This window comes from Fukomys damarensis, unplaced genomic scaffold (assembly GCF_012274545.1).
Source record: "Fukomys damarensis isolate Sample0158 unplaced genomic scaffold, DMR_v1.0_HiC HiC_scaffold_10, whole genome shotgun sequence".
NCBI lineage: Eukaryota > Metazoa > Chordata > Mammalia > Rodentia > Bathyergidae > Fukomys > Fukomys damarensis.
The window spans coordinates 18,379,749-18,393,482 of NW_022900922.1; the positions used below are offsets into that span (position 1 = coordinate 18,379,749).

Below are 13,734 nucleotides of genomic sequence, written 5' to 3' on the forward strand. Positions count from 1 at the left end.
ATTCTCTTTTTTTTTTTTTTTTTTTTTACAAATTTCTCCACTGTTTCCAAAATAAGTTTGCTGGGCACCTCACCAAAGTGTTTTTGTTTTAAGCTTTTCAGTTTGAAACCATACAGTTTACTTTCAGAGATAATGAAATGAACTTACCTTTTCTACTGCTTTTTCATTAATTAATGGGCCTTGAGTAGTTCCCTCCTCAAATCCATTCCCTATACGCAGGCTTTTCTGAATTGCTTCAGCAAATTTTTTTACAAAGGCATCATGGATACCCTTTTGCACCAAGAATCGGTTTGCGCAAACACAAGTCTGGATAGGAGACAGAAGCAAACCCACAGTCGGTTTGTTGGGAACTACTGATCCAGCCAGGAAACGTGACACAGTTGCCTCCCTGCCGGGAACACACAGCTGTTATGCGTCCAACCTGGGGCTGCTCTCCTCCCCCAGGTGGGCTGGGCCCAAAGATAACTGTACTTCCTCTTGGCCTCCCTCCCTTGCTGCTACACAGGTACAGTCCAACACGTGAGTAGGTGTAAATATCCCTGTGTAAAACAAGACTAATGGCCACTCACCCCACGTTGGTTTTTTTTAAGTGGCTTGAAGAAACTGTTCTAAAACAAGTAGGAAAAAGGGGCCATAACCCCCTGGAGAGATAACAATTTGGCAGTGACCACAGAGGCTACAAAGAATGAGGTCAAATGCTAACTTACACTTTCTAGATGCATCTTTCCAAGTGTTTGACTGAATCTGTCATTTAAAAAATGGACCTGGCCCGGGGATGTAGCTCAGTGGTGCTGCCGCCTGCCTTGCAAGTGCAAGGTCCTGCATTTGATCCCTGGTACCAAAAAAATAAAAAATAAAAAAATTGAGCTCCTTCTAAAAAATGGACCTAAGGCCCTTCTTCCATGTTAGCCTAAATTACTGAAAAAAACTCTTGCTTTTTTTCTAATCAGATCAGACCTAGTATTTTAAGTTATAAAATGCAGCTAAAAGAAATGTAGTAATCACTGATCAAATTTTTTTTCTTCATCATATATTAGCCTAGTAGAAAAAAGTATACATATATTTCACATACTATGCATGTTTATTGGCATAAAGAAACTTGCCCCAAAGTTGTAAGCTTATGGCTTAACACTGAAAATTACACACATTAGTATTTGGGTTATGTATAGGAAAGCATGTCTATTTCTGAAAGAATCAAGTCTATTAAAGTTATGTGAAGTGGGAAAAATTAATTACCAAAGGCCAAAACAAAGAAAACCAACACAAAATAGAATGCGACATTTCACCTTTTCATAAGAGAACCTTTCAGATGTATTTATTCGATTTCCTAAAAGCATTTAAAATCGATGATACATTAAGGCCACAGCTAAAGACTACTTCCTAAGAAGCTTAGGAAGAAATTTTCCTCCTTTCTTTTCCTCAAGACAGGGGACCTCAGACCTTCTCTGCTGAAGACTGTTTTGTGTCTGAGGAAATGACTACATCCATTCAGTAGTGAAAAACCCAGTAAGGGAGATCCGTGGAAACAACCAGACGTAAAGCATAGAAAAAGAGAAAAGAGTGCACTGTTTGATTGAAAGACATCTGCAATTCAGGAAACCCTCTGAAGCTAGAGACTACGCCTTACCTCCCTGTGGTCTACCCAAACTTTGCACAGTCCCTAGTACAATAAAAAGGAATCAATAAAGGCTCCATGAAAGAATGAATGAAGTAGGATGGAAATGAGACCAGACACAGCCAACCCAACCCTTCCCCTTTTTAGCTGACAGCCAGAAGGGGGCATGCTTCGGCGGAGAGCTACAGTGCAGCTGTCCTGGCCATCCTGCACAAGTCCAGGGAGATGTCTGCCCTGACCACACTAGGCTTGAATTAGAATCAGATCTGAATCAGCAAGCTTGAATTCAGGCCAATCAGCAGGCTCAAATTTGTGCAATCACAGGCCTGCTGTTGCTTTATATAAGCAGCAACACTCCTCTAATACTCCTCCAGTTAACCTCGGAGGGCCTTCTCCGTGCATGTACTGCACAGACTCTGTTCAAATAAAGCCTTGTTCCGGTAGTTCTATAAATCCTGTGGAAATGTGAAAGGAGGAAGAGCAGATTGCTTTCCAGAGACGAGCAGAAGCTGCTAAGAGCTCCAGATGACTCAGGGCAGAGCCTTGGCTACTGAGGAGCTGGCCAGAGGCAACGGCCAGAGCTGTAACTGAGGGCTGGGGGCTAGAAGTGCTGAAGGCTACAGGCACACAGAGCCCAGACTGTAGCACCAAGGGCCAAGGGTACTGGCGCTCAAGGTGATTTCCACTCCAGTCAAGAGAGAGAACCCGCAGCTGACCAGCAGCAGAAGGCCCACAGGAGATGAGTAAGGCGGTGGAGGTGGTACTGGTGTGGTCTTTACTAGGCCCACATCTCTACACCCCCAGACCCTGGACATTTTACATAGCTCACCTGACCAGCGTTCCTAAATTTAGATGCCATGGCCCCTGCCACAGCCTGATCCACGTTGGCACTGTCGAAGACGATGAATGGGGCCAGGCCACCTAGCTCCATGGAGACCCTCTTCACTGTGCTGGCTGCGTGGTGCAACAGGACCTGCAGCAGTGGGCACAATGCAAATGCGTGAGCACAAACCCAGCAACCAGAGCCATGAAGTCTCTGCCAGCAGCGTCACCTAGTAATGAAAGCAACGAGGCGCACACAGTGTGTATGGGGCAGCAGTGTGCAGGGGAAGAGGGAGAGACAAAAGTGGTGTGCACTCATACTGTGTACATGGGAGAAGAAGAAGAGATGTGATAGGGACAGGGCGGGATGTCTCAAGGTGAACAGGCACTGCCTTAAGTTTCCATGTATTAAAATATGTGGGGTAGGTTTACACATCATAATACAGAAATAAGATTTTAGAAATCACCCAGAATCCCACAAGCTATGGTTTACCACTAACAGCATTTCAAGGTGCATATTCAGAATGCAGCATCACGGACATGTATTTTTCCCTTTAAAAAAAGAAAACAATAGGGCATAATCATACAGCTTTATCTGCTTAATCTTCCTCTCTAGCCATTTACCCGGAACATCTTAACATGTTCGTAACACTCTGTCACCCCAGCCTCCTTCCTGAGACAGAATCTTGCTATGTAGCCCGGGCTGGCCTCGAACTTGTGGCAGTCCTACTTCAGCCTCCCAAGGGCTGGGATTAGAGGCGTGTGCCACCGTGCCTGGCTTAAACATATTTATTAGACTCAACACAACCCTTTTCATTCAAAGTTTTTAAGAAGTGCCGTCTGCCAGGCTGTTGTCTCTTTGGAACTTTCTCCAGTATGAAGATGGTTCCCATTGTGGGGTCACCACTGAGTTACTCAGCTTCTTCCCAGACGGCCCAGTCTGGCTGTCATGAGTCCTGGAGCTGCAACAACACTGTCCCTGGTTCTGTGCTGACCACAGCACCCAGCTCCCCGGGTCTGCCGGGCCACTGTCCTCAGTCACTGCCAGCCTGTGCATGCTGCTTCCCTCAGGTGACCGCTCTCGGGAGAGAGCAGGTGTCGTGAGCTGTACCACACTCCGCAGGGCCCTGGGAGGGGGCGGCCCCGCAGGGGATGAGGGCAGGGGCACCTCCAGAACACTGCCCTGTGTGTGCTTCATCTAAGAGGCGAGCCTGTGCCCAGGGACCAGGAGCTCAGCTGCAGATCCTCTGGATTCTCACCTGGCTCAGAAGAGGCCCCTGACACAGAGCTGAGCTGTTGTTGCTGCTGTCATGGTTGTTATTATCATTTTAGTGCTGTCAAGGGAACCTGAGCTCTTGCCCATGCTAAGCTCATGCTCTACACATCCAGTCCAGACAATTTTTGCTATACTTATCACTGTTCCCTTTATGTCACTGGAGCAAATCACTGTCCTAGGTAAAGAGCAGCAAAGCCAGATCGGAGGAAACACGGTTGACACTTTCCTGGAGACCAGACAGCTGCTGACAGTTTGCTGAGGAAACTGGAAGAACGGGGGTGGGGGTGGGGTCACTGCCCTGTGCCCAACGCTCCGGGATCTCCCTGCTGTCACAGCTTTCTTCCCGTCCTCTCTCTACTTCACAGCGACATCCGAAGCCCTGTAAGTCCTCACGGCCAGATCCACCAACCAGGAGCACGGCAGTTCTTGGACATAAACATCCCTGCTTTGAGATGGATGGACAGGAGAAGGGCTGAGTGGACGGTAGGTGGGATGAGTGGGTGGAAGGAATTTAAAGGGCTGCTGCCCGAGTGGGACCATACGGCGTGACAAAGGTGACTTCTTGGGAATCATCTGATAACTGCGTTACTCCTACCTCCTCTTCATGCTTTCTAAAAATGACCACTTTCACAAAAACTTTCAGATTTGCTTTATATTTGGCCCCCTGTTTTTTCCGTAGGTCTAGCATGAGTATGCACACACATGTCCACAAGCACACGTACACATACGTGTAGTAGGAAAGGGCATATTATCTGGAAACACTGTAAATGAGAACTTCAGTTTCACCCTGACTTTTCCCTTTTTTGAACACTTAAATGGATCAATAAAAATCTGCTCCCAGGGACATGTGTGAAGTTTTAAAGAATGGACTCATCGGCACCAAAGGAAAAAAAACACAGCCAAAAAGAAAAAGGTCTTCCATTTCTGGAAGTACCTGTATAGAATTTTTGTTCAATTCCAAGACACCCATTTCAGCATCATTGATGAGTTTCTGGAATCTTTAATTCTAGACTGTGAAAAAAATGTGCAATCTGGAATTAAAGAAATCCAATGAATAGTGTTCAGCTGCCTGACATTAAGCAAAACATTGGGGCCCTTGTTGCTCTGGTATTGTCACCCTGCGCCCATGTCATGTCACAGTAGGCATCACAGTCCCAAATATCTCCAGAGGATGAGCAGACACCGTGTTAGGAAAGCTTTAATGCTCTGCTAGAAATCTTACTAAAAACTGTGATGAAAATAAAATAGTACTTTTATACTCTATAAAAAAGAAAGCCAGGCATGACTGCACATGTCTGTAATCCCAGTGCTTCGAGGCTGAGGCAGGAGGATCACCTCAAGTTGAAGTCCAGCCTGGACTGCATAGTGAGATACAGTTTCAGAAAACCAAGGGCAGTGGAGAAGGAAGGAAAAGAAAAAGAGAAAACAAAAAACAAAACTGGAATGACACTTATTTTCTCTGAGTCCTACCACATACCTTTCCCGTGGCTGTAGAGCCAGTGAAGGAGATTTTGGACACCAGCGGATCGGTACAGAGCACCTCCCCAACCTCCCTGGCCTTGGTTCTGGAGCAGGGGACTACGTTGTACACGCCGGAAGGGATGCCTGCCTGGTTTGCGAGCTGTGGAGGGAAACAGCCAGCAACAGGTTATTAGACTGAGAGAGAAGCGGAAAACTGAAATGTGTAGATGTACAACCCACAAATTAATGGAAAGAAAATGAAGCTGACCTTGGGCTCACAGGGTCTGTGCTGCTGAAGCAAGTACGTGTGTGGAGTAAATCCACCTGGGGCTGGGGCGATTCAGAGGTGGAATGTGGGCTTCATCCCTAGCATAAGTACATATCGATATCCATGCCCAATATGTAATGATGCGTTTATATATTCATATATCAAATGTATATGAAACTGAAATGTGATTTTTAGTGCCAAAATGATTTAACATTAATGTATGTTAAACATCATTAAAATAAATGTATTGGGATATAAATCTTGCTGTCACTTGCTAGTCAAACAACTTTAGATTTCTTTCCCAAGAAAATGCAGAGGGGCATTCAAGAAAAAAAGGTGGTGATTCTCCAGGTGGAGGGTGGAAAGATGTTTAGTGCCAAGCTATTGGTGCTGGGCCACAAGCAAAGTGCCTCTGAGTCCATCTTCCAGGGCAGAGATTAGGAAAGGGGTGTGTGTGTGTGTGTGTGTATTTTAGTTTTGCTTTGTTTTTTGAGACAAGGTTCCACTGTGTTGTCCAGGCTAGCTTGAACTCATGGTGATCCTCCTGCCTCAGCCTCTCAAGTGCTGGGATTACAGGCGTGCACCACCATGCCCAGCTGGAAGTGAGGAAAGGGAGGCAGAGAGAAGAGCCCAGCCAAAGCCTCCCCAGGGCACTAGAGGGGCAGCTGCTGCTCAGGGCAGCCAGCTGCGGACCTATACACACTCTGCAGTGATTCTCTTTGGATAAGATGTGTCCTGAATTATTTGAATTTCTGAATCTCATGAACATAACCTACTATATAAACCTGACTGGGATTCTGGGAAGATGGCAGTAGAAGCAGTGTTTCTCAATTTCCCTAAATCTTCTCACAAAGACAGCAACTGGGTAGCAGACCCAAAGTATGGCATTTACAATGAGAAAATTACAGGAAATATTTATGACAAGACTTAGCAGCAAGGTATCTCCGGCGGCCACCAGCCACAGGGCCACAAGTGCGCAGGGAAGCACCTGGATGCCCACTGTGAGCAGGAGAGGGAAGCTCGGATAAGACCGGAGGAACGGCACAAAGCCAGGGGTTTGTTTTTCCAGCACTGGGGATTGAGCTGCATCCCCAGCATTTGCATTTCTTGAGACAGGGTCTCGCTAGGCTGTCCAGTCTGCCCTTGATACTGCAGTCCTCGTGCCTCAGCCTCCGAGTAGCGGGGCTCCCAGGAGTGCACCACTGTAGCCGGCCCAAATGGGCCTTTCTGGTTATGGTTCCTCAAGTGACTGCTGCTTGAAGTAATCAATATGTGTATTTGACACTGTGTGAGGTGGCACTAGCTCCTTCCCTGGTAACGCGGGAAGCTGAGTGTGCATGCGAGAAATCCCTGTGCTGCTGCTGTGAGTTTTCTATAAAACATGCAGACAGGAAGCAGCACGTCATGAGTGTGTGGGGGGACAGTGCTCCAGGCTGGGGGTGACCCATGGAACCTGAGATGATGAGATGCTCTAGGGTGACAGACAAGGGTAGAGGACACCAGAGGTTGGGAGAGGCATCCCTGTGGTACCAGGAATCAAATCCAGGGTCTTCATACTGACCTACCTCTCCCGCCTTTTTATAAATACTTAAACTCTAAGACAGTGTTTCACTAAGTCACTGACTTGCCCAGGCTGGGATGGAACTTGTGATTCTCTTGCCTCAGCCTCCCACGGTGCTGAATTACAGGAATGCACCACCACAGGGGTTTCAAGCAGAGTAAGATTTGCCTGGATGGGGCTGGGGATTTGGCTCAGTGGTTCCACCACCTGCTTCGCAAGCGCAAGGATCCAAGTTCAATCCCCAGTACCAAAAAAAAAAAAAAAAAGATTTGCCTGGATGCAGGTCAAACTGGAGCAGCCGCAGGAGCGACAGGGACTCCAAATGTGAGAATCACTGACATTTTAATGAAGATGATGGATAGATAGCATTTTTACAGTGGACTAAAAAATACATGGCCTGTAGGCATCAGAAAGTCTCCCATCCATTTTTTTTTCTGAAAAGAGCAACTCCTGACTTAAAATAATTTTCAGCAGATTAAAACACAACATTATGTTGCAGGAGATGCAGGCAAAGCAAGAAGCCACAAAACAGCTTTGTTGTGTCCCTGAGGAAAACCCACTGTTGGACTTGGCTGGCTCCGCAGAGTCCCAGGGGAGGCTCACCTGGGCCAGGGCCAGGGCGGAGAAGGGCGTATCCTCCGCAGGTTTCACCACCACAGTGCAGCCGGCTGCCAGGGCAGCCCCCACTTTCCGGGTGATCATAGCGCTGGGGAAATTCCACTGGGACCAAAGAGCAGAAGACAGGTGTGAGAAGAAGGACCTCACTCTTCCACCGGCAGGCAGGCAGCAGATTCCCCTGCACAGCTCCCGGCTGCCTAGGTGATCACCCAGAGCACCTTACCCTTGCTGACTTGAGGGACTTGGGAGGTAAAGGTGCCCTTAAAGACAGGAAATGTGAGTTTCACACAGGTCAAAACTGTGTGGACCTGTATTTCCTGTAAAGGTCCAGATGGTAAGAATTGTAGGCTTTGTGAAATGTACAGCTCCTGTCACAACTAATTCAGCTCTGAAGTTATATCCTGAAACCTATCAAAGATGATACTAAGCACACAAGCAGATGTGGCATCTCCCAATTAAACTACTTCCAAACACAGTGTGGATTTGGCGGAGGCCCTTGGGAGAAGATATTAGCCACAGCGATTTTGAAAATGATAAATGATTCATTTCCCTCTTTATACAGGTACCTATAGACATCTACATATCTATAGTGACCATATTTTATTTTGACAAATACTTGTATAGTGCTTATTCTACGTTAGGTATTGTTCTAAGCACTTTAAATCACGACATCTTTATCACGTCTCTTGACGTTGATATTACTATTACCATTGGGGAAACTGACAAAGAACCTGCTGGAGGCCAAGAGATCCTTGGGTCAAAGCCAGTCAGTGTGGACACTAAGGAGGACTCTGCCTGTGCCTGTACCCAGCAGGGAGGGACAGGGTCTTGGACCAGCTGGCAAATCCTGAAGAGAAGTGAATGCGGGAGCTGGTGAAGAGATCCAGGAGGGGCTGCTCCGTGAGTACTGCAGCCCCATCCAGGCAGACGCAGCCTCATATTCTTCGCCTTGTGCACTCCAGAACCTGATCCTGACCTGCTGGTGGGTACATACATGGGCTGCTATTGATCATAGCTATAATAGAAACAATTTTTCCCCAAACTATGGACACTTAAAAATGTCTGCTGTCTTAAACCTTCTTAAAAATGGCAAATTCCAGACAATCTTTTCTGAAGAGCTAGAAAATGCCAGGAAGAAGACTTCACGGCAGTGTTGGCGGAGCCATGGCACATGTGCCACAGTGGGCACACACAGCCCTCTCTGTTGGCACACGAGCCAGCTTGCCCTAGAATCGCTCCAGCAGCTGAGCATCAGTAATGAACAGTGCACAGAGGGGCCATGCGCATGCTCGGCAAGCAGCATCAGTTCTGGGCGATGACATCACTAGCAGTTTGGGGACTCGGCCTCTAAAAGGTTCGCCATCGCTACTTTATGGCAAGACAGAAAAGCCACCTGGGTCCCCATGTGGGTCACATGATTTCTGAAGGCATCAGCAATGTGTACTCCACTCACCACCAACATCACCACCCTCATACCTAACCTTATCCCAGAGGAGCACGAAATATCCTCCACAGTAAAGGAATCAGGAAACCACGCAGCTAACAAAGGTAACAGGACGAAAACACCTGCTCACAAGGAAGAGCATGCTCCCTGGATTCCCTACCCAACCACCGACCCTGGGATCTGCCCGTCCAGCACTTACAGGTGTGATGACTGCGGCCACACCCAGGGGCTGCTTGAGGACCAGGGCCCGCCTTTCCTTGGCAGCAGTAGAGATAATGTCTCCATAAATGCGGCGAGCTTCCTCCGAAAACCACTCTAGGAAGCTGGCCGAATAGAGGATCTCCCCCTGTGCCTCCTTTAGTGGCTTTCCCTAAATTAAATCAGAAAAGGACACATTATTAACTTCTAGTAACAAAGGCATGACTGTGTTTCTAAATTCCTCAAGGCTGTGAGACGAGTAGAAAAGTCTCCCATTACAGAACTCACAGGGCTGCTGGAAAATTTCTAACTTAGTTGTAGGTATATGGAAGCAGAATTACAAACAATAATGGAGATAAATATGGCTGTGTCACCTAAGTCACAGAATCATTTGCATCTTCAACGTGTTCACAAGTTAGGGAGACACCTAGCACTTCATCTTCTAATGTTTTTTCTCCTCCTTCTAAGATGTCCTAAATGGTGAAGTATGGTTTCAATCATTTGTTGTAACTATGGAGAAAATGTGGGTACATTCTAATATTGTACAAAAACAACATGAAAGATCAAGACAGTCACACAGAAAAAACTGGGATGGTAAAAAGCAGTATTCATACAGTTCCAAACAAACCTATGTTTGCATATTAGTAAAGAATAAACTAAAACATGCAAATTGCATTTTAGTAAATGGGACCTCCTGGCACAATAACGATTCGGTATCTGGATATTGTATAAGGATTCACACATTCTTCAGCTACAGAACAACACTGGTAGGAAATCAGAAACTTGCCCAAGCTTTAGTCTAAAAGTTCTGGGGCAATTTCTCAAGGTAGCAGCAAAGATCCTGAACTTACGCTCTCGGCTGTGATAATTTTGGCAAGGTCATCCTTATTTTGCATCATTAAATCGTACCACTTCCGAAGTAATGAACTCCTCTCCTAAAAAACACAGAACAAAGCAGAGAAGTAATGAAGTATGAAGTATAAGACAGACTACTCCGTAATCTTTGTTTTCCTAAAATACCTGTGCGGTCTCCTTCTTGGGGGCAGAGATAATTTTAGGTGTCAATTTCAGCAGTCTATGGAATGCCTAGATAGCTGGGCAAACTAGGGGGTGGTATCGGTGAGTTGTTTTTTTGTTTTACAGGAGATTAGCATTTCAAATGGTAGACAGTGAAGAAATTCACCTTCACCGATGCAAGTGGCCTCACTGAGCGCAGTAAGGGCCGGAATGGAACAAGAAGGCGAAGGCAAGGCAAACTTGCTCCTTGCTTGAGTATCCTTTCTGCTGCCCTTGGGTGGCGCTCCACTCCTGGTTCTCAGGCCTTCAGATGCTGAACTGCCCCTGGGTTCCAGCTGTGGATGGTGTTTTGTGGGACTTCTCAGCTTCCCTAATTGTGTGAGCCAGTTCCCGGAAGAAATCTCTTCCCAAACTTCTCTACAGAGCCTCGTGGTTCTGCTTCTCTGGAGAACTGCGAGTGACTCCCTTGGGTAGACACACAGTGACCTCCTTTGATAAATGGTAACAGAGACTAACAAATTGTAGTGTAGAAAATAGTTTAGTTAGCTTATGAGTAAGTAAGGCAGCTAGCAAGGGAAAGAGCTAGGGACAGAGTTGGGTGACAAGCATATTAAGAATTAAAGGAAGAATAGACAGTGAACTAGGACTTTGAACTAATGATGAACTTGGGTCACAGAACCAAGCATGGAATGCAGCTCTCTCCCTACTAAAGGGAGTTGCAGTGACTCCCCACTGTGCTCCTGAATTGTGAGGAACTTAGAATGCATAATAACCAGATTTTTCCCCCTCTAAAATTCCAAGTTTCCGTTAAACCCTACATATTGAAGATCTGGATTAGATAGCCTGAGTTCTACTTGGTCATTTAGGATGCAAGCACGTGAATGTACTTAATGCCATGGAACTGTGCCCTTGTAAATGGATAAAATGGTAAATTATATGTATATTTTACCACAATTAAAATTTTTCCAAAGAATGAACAACTTAAAGGAACAATTGGGATTATTAATATTATGGAAGGCTAGGCATGGTGGCACATGCCTGTAATCCCAGCACTGAGGCAGGAGGAGAGTTCCAAGTTAGTCCAACTACACAGTGAGACCCTGTCTCGACAGAAAGAAAGAAAGGAAGAAAGGAAGAAAGGATAAGAAAGGAAGAAAGGAAGAAAGGAAGAAAGGAAGAAAGGAAGAAAGGAAGAAAGGAAGAAAGGAAGAAAGAAAGAAAAGAAAAGAAAAGAAAAGAAAAGAAAAGAAAAGAAAAGAAAAGAAAAGAAAAGAAAAGAAAAAGAAAGGAAGGAAGGAAAGAAAGAATTTTATGGAAGAAATCACTTCTAAAATTTAATGCAAGGATTTAGAAAATAATTCATTTTACCTTGTTAGGGGTGGCACACCCCTGTAATCCCAGCACTCTAGGAGCCTGAGGCAGGAGGATTTGCAAGTTTAAACCTCGCCTGGGCAATATAGTGACTTAGTGAGACCCTGTCTCAAAATAAGAGAAAGCTAGGGATGTGGTTTAGTGCAAAAGCCCTGGGTTCAAAGTCTAGTCCTGCAAACATAAATAAATAAATAACAAATAAATAAAAACAAGTCATTTATATAAAAATCCACTTGGAAAACAGAGGATGGCTGGAGACTCCAGGCCAAAAAGGCAGCACAGAGGCTCTCTGAGAGATGCGCCCCAGGGTACCACACCTGCTGCTGCACCTGGACAGGTACGCCCAAGGTGTAGAGGAGACCGGCTCCCCTCACCTGCCCGAGGACTGCCCACGGAAGGGGGCAAAGCCGGCCTGTCCTGACAGCCTCACCCACTCAGAGGTCTAAGACTGTCTTCAATGTCTTACTCCATCGAGAGCAGAGAGCCCGTGTGTGGTCCACAGCACAGCTGCTTCCTACAGGCACTGTCCTTCCCAGGGGCAGGCTAACAAGACACATTTCTCCCCTCGGGGAAATGTCAAGTTAAAGCCTCCAAATCCCGCACCCCCAAGAACAAGCACTGATATCTTTAGAAAACCCTTCTTAGTAAGGATGTTGTAATACTCTCCCTCCGTGCAGTAACAGTGAGGCCTAGGCTGACACAGGCCAGGAGACTGCAGGTGGCTCTGGGTGAGCGACAGACAGGAAAACCTCCCGGGCAGGCTCACGTGTCTGAGGAGATGAATAGAATAAAGCACCACATAGAGTCCATGTTTAGTCTGAGAAAGAAGGAGAGAGGATATGAAATGGTATGGGAAGTGTTAGGATAAAAAGTGTTCCGTTCAAGGGCAGAAGACACAGTGTCCAGGCTGGATGTGTAACAGTGCTGCTGCCGGTCACCATGAACGTGCAAGCCTTCATGTGCAAAGATCCGGTAGAAATGCACCTGCCCTAAACTTGCAGAAGAGTCTAATGCCCAATGCCTCAGAATGGGACCTTAGCTGGAGTCAGGGACACAAGAGAGGTAACAAACATAAAGTGAGGCCCTTAGGGTGGGTCTTGATTCAGCGTGACTGGTGTCACTGTGAGACGTGGGGACTGGCAGGACTTGGAAGTGGCAGCCTGAGAGGAAAGGAGCAGCTGCCACTCTTGGCAGTGAGAGCTGAGAAGTAAATCAGGGCGTGAATTCAGCAAGTGAGCAAGCAAGCAGCTGTGTCCTTGAGAAAGTGGGTTTACCAGATGACACCAGTGCAGAGACGGGCACTGACCTGACCCTAAACTTTACAGCAATGCATTTCCACAATAAAATCTCCTCCCACAGTGGGGACACAACACGGTTGTTTGGACTGTGCTTGAACCCACATCTGCACAATAGTTAAATTCCACCTGTTCGAGATCCCTTTCAAGGAAAAAAATATAATGACTGATGTCCCCATGAGACCCCATGAAAAGAAACACCCTTTGCTAGGGCCGTTCTATCTGTGGCAGGTTGAGCTTTACCGTCTCTTTCCTGGGCTGCCTTCGGGAGCAGATGGGGCCCATGGGCTTAGAGAAGTGAGAGGAAAACAGATGTGGGAAAGACACTGGAGCCCGAGAAGCCAAAAACCAGGTGATTCAAGAGCTGCCTTTCTTGGCCATGTCACTACCCATGGCCCCACCATCTCCCACCTGTGGGTGACACTCGGAGTCAGTGGCACCAGTCCCTTAGTACAATGACCCAGGATCGAAGAACCCCTCCCTTCAAGAAGGAAGTTTCCCTGAGAAGATCCCTGACCCCGGGGAGGCCTCGATCCATGTGAGCCCTCGTGAGACTGTGAAATGGCACCAGAGGCCCGAGCTGCTCCTTCCTGGGAATTCCTCAGCCACCCACACAGCTGTGAGGACACAGGAAAAACACACATGCACGACTCCGTCATGTCACCCGCAAACTCCAGCTCAACAGCCCACTGCCACCTCACATCCACACCTGTGTGTTTAAGGGACAATTCTGAGGCCTCCACTGACTCCAATGTCACCCGGTGTGGCCCCACCCCAGCTCTCCCCAT

General features: G+C 46.8%; 1 protein-coding gene across 1 annotated transcript in view; it reads right to left on the reverse strand.

Moving 5' to 3' along the window:
- Positions 1-13,734, reverse strand: part of Aldh5a1 (aldehyde dehydrogenase 5 family member A1) — a 23,761-nt gene extending 10,027 nt beyond the window's left edge. The window contains exons 1-8 of the mRNA XM_010623091.3: positions 13,611-13,734; positions 10,447-10,577; positions 10,115-10,198; positions 9,265-9,435; positions 7,607-7,723; positions 5,191-5,334; positions 2,445-2,588; positions 148-306 (exon numbers count right to left, since the gene is read on the reverse strand). Of these exons, the coding sequence (XP_010621393.1) occupies positions 148-306; positions 2,445-2,588; positions 5,191-5,334; positions 7,607-7,723; positions 9,265-9,435; positions 10,115-10,198; positions 10,447-10,577; positions 13,611-13,734 (1,074 nt within the window). The remainder of the gene's footprint in view (positions 1-147; positions 307-2,444; positions 2,589-5,190; positions 5,335-7,606; positions 7,724-9,264; positions 9,436-10,114; positions 10,199-10,446; positions 10,578-13,610) is intronic.